The sequence below is a fragment of the Arvicola amphibius genome, chromosome 3 (genome assembly GCF_903992535.2).
Source record: "Arvicola amphibius chromosome 3, mArvAmp1.2, whole genome shotgun sequence".
In the NCBI taxonomy this organism is placed as follows: domain Eukaryota; kingdom Metazoa; phylum Chordata; class Mammalia; order Rodentia; family Cricetidae; genus Arvicola; species Arvicola amphibius.
The window spans coordinates 106,356,900-106,366,079 of NC_052049.1; the positions used below are offsets into that span (position 1 = coordinate 106,356,900).

Here is a 9,180-nt window from a genome sequence, read left to right on the forward strand (position 1 = left end):
GTATGGATGCACATATATTTGAATCATTACTCTATTTTATGAACTTGTAATCTGACTATGCTGAAATATTTTCCTGGCTTCCTTACAGCTTTAGGACCAAAGTGAGGCCTCTTTGTCTCCATATTGCCTATATGAGTACAAAGAAAAAGGAGAAAACACACAGTCTTTGTTAGAATGCTGTTTGTTTTGTCTTGAATTGTCCTGGGACACCTCATTGCAACAAATGGTGGCAAATATCTATTCTGTAGGAGTGTAAACGTCATCTATGCCTGATGTCATAGGCATTTGGACTATGGATATGTTTCACTACTGTTCCTAATACCATATTGATATGTACAATGCAATCATTCCTCTTAATCAGTGAGATAATTGTTTTTAAAAATACATAGGATACCACTCTCCTCCCATATACTATGTAGGGCAGCCTCTATCTATAACTGAAAGTCTTTCCATAGATACTGCTTTTAAAAATATTTTTGTTGAATAATTTAAAATGACTCCTGTCTATAAACACTTTCCTAGTCACGTTCATTCACAGAAGAGAAAAAGCCTGTTATTTAAAGAATTATATTTTAATAACTCCTTTGTTCTTGATGAAATTACCATGCCAAACATAGTTCAGTTTGGTGATAGTTTGTGCATCTTGCAGAGAAATTCCATGTGGTAATCCCATATGCAAGTCAACTACAATGGAATGATTTATTTGTCAACTAATCTTACTTTGGGTTTAATTTTTTAAATGTCAGTTAGCTTAAGTTATTTAACCTATCCACAGAGAAGTTTCTGTTCCCACAATATTTCTAGGAAGTTCCAGAAGAGATAAAAGAAACTATAGAAAGAGGTTTCCATTTCCTGCCCTGAAGTGTCTGAATCCTTCTTTCTAACTGGTGTCTCAATGACCAGTTGCTCTTTATTCCTTGACTTAGCTGTCCTCACTCTACTTGGACTCAATAAATGTAGCCTATCTTCAGTTCCCAATAAAACATTCTTTATTATTCAAAACAATATTAATAGACAGTCATTGTGGGTGTTAAAATAATGTGAGATTAATAAAATAAGGGAAATATTAACAATGATCTACAGAAGAAAGTTTTAAGATTAAGATGATAGTATGTTTCAGAATCCCTCAGTGAGGCTTTCCATAAAAAGGCATGTATGTACTCACGGTCTGTCTTCTTTTTTCCTCATTTAATGACTTGTTGGCAACCTTTCTATCCTAGATCTTCTTTTCCTGAATTACTAGGCACTTAAAACATTCAATTTATTCTCCTTTTAATTTTATAGATGTATAAAACTCCCACTGCAAAACAATGAGGCAAATAAAAAACTCAAAGAAACAGAAAAAAAAAATAAAAAAGAATAATGCAAAATAAAGTTACCACTACAGCATCTAGAGACAAATGTTTCTCCCACTGACAAACCATAGTAAAGATTCAAATCTGAAATATAATCTTATGTTCATGTTTCATAAATGATGACAACACACATATAAAAAAGGTATATAGATTAATAACATGCTTGAAACTTGTGATCATTGGGTATTCCTACTGTTTCATTAAACTATTGACTACTGAAAAATCATATCGATCACATTGGAAGTTAAAAGAGTTATGTTGCTTTCCAATGGAAGATGTACAGAAGAAAAAAGAATCAGATGTTTAAACTGCACATTGAAAATGAAAAAACTACACACAGTGGAAATTTCCATCCTACCATCACTTCCTTTGATGTTTTGAAGATTTGTTTTAATGTAGAAAGGAAAAAATTTGTTTATAATGAATGAGAGCAATATGTAATTCACCTCAATTGCAATACTTTTAAACAATAAACAATAAAAATGGTGGAAATGACAATAATGAAGAAGACAAAATCTGGAAATATTAAAGTTAAGTATAGAAGAATCATATTTCATTTTATGATAAAAGTGGAACATATGAAGATTCATAATTACACCAAGGATTTTTCCTGTTCAAAAACTAAATCAACAACAACAAAACCAAATAAAAATATATAAATAAAAATAAAAAGTAGAATATTTTCTATGAAAAAATAAAAGAGCTAAAGTCTTCTGCCGAACTAATATACATAATTGAAACTACGTCTGTGCAGAAAACAAGAGGGTTAAAGACAACCCTGTTTAATCAAAAATTCCTGTTTTTTAAGGTTTTTTTAAGGGCAACTTTAATATCTTTGTTTCTCAGGCTGTAGATTAATGGGTTCATCATGGGAACCACATTTGTATAAAAAACCGAATAGATTTTTCCTTCATTCATAAACACCGCTGACGAGGGTTTGAAATATGCAAGTGCACCTGAAACAGAGAACAGAGAAACAGCAAGGATGTGGGAGCTGCAGGTGCTGAAGGCTTTGGACCTGCCCTCAGAGGAACGGATGTGGATGATGCTGGAAAGGATGAACCCATAGGAGATAAAGATAGTTAAAGAATAAACAATGATGTTGATGGTGCCAAAAACAAAAATGACAAGTTCATTAACATATGTGCTCGTGCAGGACAGCTGGAGCAAAGGAGGAATATCACAGAAATAATGGTTGATGGTGTTGGCATCACAGAAATTCAGTCTCAGCATGGATGTAGTGTGAGCTACAGCATTAGAAAATGCAATAAAGTAGGATACAAGCATAAGGTTAAAACATAATTTAGGAGACATTACAACATTATACATCAGTGGATGACAGATGGCCATGTAGCGATCATAGGCCATTGAAGGCAGCACATAACACTCAGAAATAATAAAGAAGCAAAAGAAATAGACTTGGGTCATACATTCCATGTAAGAAATGACATTCTCCCATACTATAAAGTTCATCAACATTTGGGGAGTGAACACAGAACAGTAGCAGAGGTCTATAAAGGACAAGTTAAAGAGAAAAAAATACATAGGAGTGTGGAGGTGAGAGTTCAGCACAGTTAGAGCTATCAAACACAAATTTCCAAATACAGTGACCAAATACATTGCTAGGAACAGAAAAAACAAGGGCATTTGGAGTTCAGGCCGGTCTGTTAATCCTAGCAGAATGAATTCAGTCACCACGGACACATTGGCTGAGTCCATTTTTCTGTAAGAGAATCTGTGGATACAGAAAGTAGACCTGTGTTAGAGGATGATCCAAACTAGTCATGGGTCTGTTCCATTCACTATGTATATGCTGGAAATGCTTTTCCATCCTGTACTATACATAGAGAATCCACTGGTATAGTCACAAACAAATTATCCTAACTCAGAAGAAACTGGTGGTGAATTATATTATGATTTTTGAAAAAGTCACAAGATAAAGGAGAATACAATAAAAAGACTTCAATCTCAATATCTAATATCTTCTTTCACTAGAGCCATCCCTACGAAGTTAAAATTGGAAACAGATGACTAGACAGTGCAGTGCTGGCTGCTGTGGTATGAATAAAAAACACATAGCTAATCTAAAAATAAAAGCATGAGAGAGTCATGGAGAGCATCTGAAAGGCTTGAGTTCTGACCATTTAGGAGAACCTCAGCAGAGATACTGCAAGTCCAGTGTCCAATGCCTTCTAACACTCCCCAATCCCTTTGAATACTTTCTACTGCTGGTTTCACTTCAGTCTCATTTTGCACAGGAAAAGAGAGACACTTGCTGAAATTCATCATATATTAAGAGACATAAAGGGGTAGATTTGGATATTAGGAGGAGAAGAGCAGGACCACAGGAGAGTTGAATAACAGGAAATAGTTATCAGAATATAATATATGAAAAAAATTCTTTAATAAAATAAAAATAAAAATACTAATATTCATTTAAAGAGAAAGACAGAGGAAAAAAAGAGAGCTATTAGTATACCTGGATTCAGAACTCAATTTTCAGTCCAATCTAAAGAGTAGTCTTATTTTCCCATTTCCCTGTCTATCTGGATGATAAATTTCAGTTTCCAAAGCTTCAGATCTTTCAATTCAAAGAAGGTATATATAATACTTAATTTTCTTGGACCAATTTCTGAATTACAGAACATTATTTGTGATCAAGGATTTGTGTCTTTTCTGGAAGCAGAGAAGAGACCCTTTAACTACATAGTGTGTGTGTGCTTATAAACATGACTGAAAAATGCACAGACTCCTCTTAAATCAAAGACAGAGCTGAGGAAATTATATTACACCTTGGATCTTAATTTTAATTCCCTGAGGGACCCACAATTACAATCATCCTTTCCATTATTTATAGAGAAACTTCATTCCCCTAATATAATTAAGAAGATAGACTTTTGCCTCCTCAATTATGTGCAGGGAAATCTGAGTTTGGAGTTTTCAATCTCTTGCTTTCTGCATTTAAGTGATAATTGCCCAGAGGTCTGGCTTTTGACTTTTTAAATTATGTATCTGAAAGTTGTAGTCACCTCTAGTGCTGCGCTACCAGAAACCTCAAAGATTATATTTTAAAAAATGTATTTTTAACCAGGCAGTGGTGGCACATGTGTTTAATTCCAGCGCTTGGGAGGCAAAGGCAGGCCCATCTCTGTGAGTTTGAAGTCAGAATGGTCTATGAGAGCTAGTTCCAGGACAGGCCCCAAAGCTACAGAAAAGTCCTGTCTTAAAAAGCAAAAATAATGAATTTCTAAAACAGAATGATTACAGTAGACATGCTAATATGGAAGGGGAAATTATGAAGGGTATTCAAATGCTGATAAAAGTCTGAAGACAAAGAATGCTGGGAGATCTACAAACAGACAAATAGTCTCTTTTCACAGAATAAACCTACTTCAATTAGCCTTCCAATATCAAGTGATCAACCATGAACTCATAAACAAAAGTAGCATTATTTGGATGAAGAGGTTGTGTGTGTGTGAAATTTGCAACAATAACTATGGAAATAAATGCCATGAATTTTAGAAGAGCAAAGTTGTGTCCATGGAAAAGTTTGAAGACAGGAAAGGTAAAATGGAAACATAATGTGATTATATTACATAAAATATTAAAGTAAATAAATATTTTATACAATTTTGATGAAATAAATGAAATATAACTGCAGCACTTTAATGGTTCCCTTTCATTACTTCAAACACTCCCATACTTACAAACTAAGTCCCTGGAAATAATATATCTTTTTCTTTTGTTTTATTGATTATATATATCATATATATATACATATACATGTATGTATGTATATGTACACATACATATACAGGCACAGAAATGTAAATTAATCCAGTTTTCGTAAGACAAGAACCATGTTTTCCTCCTTACTCTTATTATATTTTATATGAATACATGCAAATATATATGTACATATGATAGAAATATAGGGGAACAAAGAAGCCTAATAAACACAGGGGTGAAGAGTTAAAAAATGAGAACTGATGATCTCCCGTTAGTTCTGTCCCGCCGTCTCAGTGGGTGAACGCACCCCTCACAGTTCTGACTTTCTTTCTCATGTTTTCTCTCCTTCTGCTCCTCATCAGGATCTTGGGAGCTCAGTCCGGTGGTCCAATGTGGGGCTCTGTCTTTATCTCCATCCATCGCCAGGTGAAGGTTCTATGGTGATATGCAAGATATTCATCAGTATGGTTATAGGATCTGGCCTTTTTCAGCTCCCTCTCCTCAGCTGCCCAAGGAACTAGCTGGGGGCATCTCTCTGGACACCCACTCACACATAAGTCGTTTTTAGACATAAAGCAAAGAAAACCAGCCTACAGTTCACAATTCCAGAGTACTTAGACAACAATGAGGACACTAAGAGACATATACATGGATCTAATCTACATGGAAAATAGAAAAAAACAAGATCTCTATAAATTGGGAATGTGGGGAACATGGGAGAATGTTGAAGGGCAGATAGGAAGCAAGGGGAGGAGAGAAAAACATATAAATGTATATATCTCAATAAAATCAATTGAAAAATGAAAAAATGAGAACTGAGAATGTATGGAAGAAATATGATCAATGAGTTATATGAACCACATCTTAAATCACATTTACTCTTTACAATGAATATATACCATGCCAATTTTGAAGATTAATAATCTTAGCATCAAGTTATTCATTAAATGGCATTATGTGTAATATTCATATGGAAAACCATAAGGTGCTTTTAACAAATATAAAATCACTAAGTATTCAAAAATAAATCTTTCAATATTTGAAACAATAGATAATTACAAAATGTGTGTGTATTTTACAAAGAATAAAAAAAATTACACTTAAAAATACACACAAACAGGATATTTTACAAATTTATGGAGCTCAAAATATGCAAAAAAGAATATCAATTTGGATATACAAACAAAACTTTGTATGTTATAAGCTGAAAGACATTTTTCTTTGTTTCTGAAGAATCAATAAAACTGTGAAACTTAAAATTGTCCTCTACCAGGAGGTAACTTATGCACAATGATGAAACAGATTGACAGATGGCTTGTCTTTTGTCAATCATTCTATACCTCATCAGGATTCTCTCATGTTCTCCTTTATTTCATTGATTTTTATTGAGCTCTACATTTTTTTGTGCTCCCCTTCCTGCCTCTCACCTCCCCTTCAAACCTCTCCCAAATTCTCCATGCTCATAATTTACTCAGGAGAGCTTGTCTTTTTCACATAGATCAGATCTATGTATGTCTCTCTTAGGGTCTTTATCGTTGTCTAGGTGCTCTGAGATTGTGATGTCTGGGCTGGTTTTCTTTGCTTTATGTTTAAAAACCACTTACAAGTAAGTGCATGTGATAATTGTCTTTCTGGGTCTGGAATACCTCACTCAAAATGATGTTTTCTAGCTCCTTCCTTTTGCCTGCAAAATTCAAGATGTCATTATTTTTTCTGATGTATAGTACTCCATTGTATAAATGTACCACATTTTCCTTATTTATTTCTTAAGTAGAGGGGCATATAGGTTGTTTCCAGGTTCTGTCTATGACAAAAAAAAAATGCTGCTATTAACATAGTTGAGCATAAGTCCTTTTAGCATGATTGAGCATCCTTTGGATATATACCCAAAAGTAGTATTACTGGGTCTTGAGGAATGTTGTTTCCTAATTTTCTGAGAAATTGCCACACTGACATCCAAAGGGACTGTACAAACTTGCATTCCAAGCAGCAATGTAGGAGTGTTCCCTTTGCCCCACATCCTCTCCAACATAAGCTGTCATCAGCGTTTTGACCTTGGCCATTCTTACAGGTGTAAGATGGACTCGCAGAGTTGTTTTGATTTGCATTTCTCTGGTGACTAAGAATGGTGAACATTTCCTTAAGTATCTGTCAGCCATTTTAGATTCCTCTGTTGAGAATTCTCTGTTTAGGTCTGTACTCCATTTTTTATTGGATTATTTGTTCTTTCCATGACCAATTTCTGGAGTTCTTTTTATATTTTGGAGATTAGACCTCTGTCTGCTATGAGGTGAGTGAAGATCTTTTTCCATTCTGTAGTTTGTCGTTTCATTTTTTTAAACTAATGCTTGCTCCCTGGTTATTGGCTGGACTGTTTGGCTGCAGTTCATTCAACTGAGACAGGATTAAATTTGAGAGGATAACATAGGTTGGATCCCATTCATTCAAAGAGTATCTAAATGTGACCCCATTGGCATACACATTTGAATGGAGCATTTTCACTGAAACCTTAACCATTTGTGGTTCATTTAGATATTCGCAGAAAGCTGTATTACTGTTCTACAAGTACTATCTTCAATAGTTTTCCCTTCTGATCCAACTATAACTGATCCCTAGTGAATGCTGCTGTTTTCAGATGGTGCACACTAAGCCCCAAAGGTATGTCCTCTCACTCTCACTTAAATTCCTGCACAAGTCTCTATTAGGATTGCAAGCTTTATAGTTATTCCTTGCAAAAAAGTTAATAATTTTAGCTTACATTGATCTGTTCCCTTTGAAATGTATGAGCTCCCTTCTAAAACATATAAATCTCAGTAGCTATTGAATGTTCCTTACTTGCTTAATGAAAAAAGGATAATTAAGTTGACCAGATCAAGATGCCACCATCTTTAACTTGAAATCACAAAGCCTATGAATTATTTGGGCAACAGGCAGTCCCAGACATTTAATTCATTATAAATATACAGAAAGATGGATCTATAGCTACATTCAGAAACATATACAGATTAAGAGATATAACATTTTATCAGTTTATTAATATCTGGTAACCATCAGGTCTATATGTCTCTGTGACATCAGTGTACATATCTTTTCTAATATAGCTTAGTCACTATCCACACCTTTTGAGACCTCTCAATATTATGTGTGTGTGTACATATGTATGTATATGTATATGCATATATATATATATATATATATATGTGTGTGTGTGTGTGTGTGTGTGTGTGTGTCTGTGTGTGTAAGTTTCTACTCTATTGGGCTTCCATACCATCCCTCAAATACTCATTTATCTTATTTTTCTCTATAAATTCTCTCCCACAACTGCCACCTCCTCTCTTTCTAGCCCTTCTCTGTACATTCATGTCATTTATTCTATTTCCATTTTTAAACGAGATCTATATGTAAGTATGAGTATTTTCTCTTGAGATATTTCTTAGCCTCTTTTTTTTCATTTTGTTTATTCTCTGTTCCAGTAGCAGGCCTACTGTTTTGAATGGTTCTTTTAAAAAAAAAAAAAAACTATTTCTTTAATGGTATGGATATAACTTGATTGTACTTTTGTAATTTTCACCACTTATTTATTTTTTTTTTGTTATTCTGAAGAGCTTTTCCCAGTATTTCAATGTTTTATTCAGTGCTCAACCGGGAATCCTACACTAGTTCTGGGAATGTAGATGCAAATCCTTATATTTGAATTATATTTACTTTTTATGTAAAATATCATTTTAACCATTTAGTATATTTTTCATTGATATTGAACATCTTAATAACACTATACTACTACATAGCTACATATGGCAATCTTTCAATTTTGTCTCTGTTAAATATTCAACTCCCAAGTGTTCTTTCCCTCAAGTCTATGACAACCTCTATTCTACTACTTGTCTTTCCCTTGGTTAGTGTCTACCATGAATACTCCATATAATTTGTTGTTCAGTACATTTATTACTTTATATTTGACAATTTTATATATGTATATAACATATTCTGATCACACTATTTCTCCACCCTCCTATATATCCTTTAATACATCCCCAGTCTCCCTCTCCTTTCCTTTTGCAAAATATCCATCAATATTCATATATTTTTGTTTGGC

General features: G+C 33.9%; 1 protein-coding gene across 1 annotated transcript; it reads right to left on the minus strand.

Annotated features, from left to right (window-relative positions):
• Positions 1-2,141: 2,141 nt before the first annotated feature.
• Positions 2,142-3,074, minus strand: LOC119810315 (olfactory receptor 8B3-like). Its single transcript, XM_038323734.1, has one exon. It carries the CDS (start codon positions 3,072-3,074, stop codon positions 2,142-2,144), a length of 933 nt encoding a protein of 310 aa, XP_038179662.1.
• Between the last annotated feature and the right edge of the window lie 6,106 nt (positions 3,075-9,180).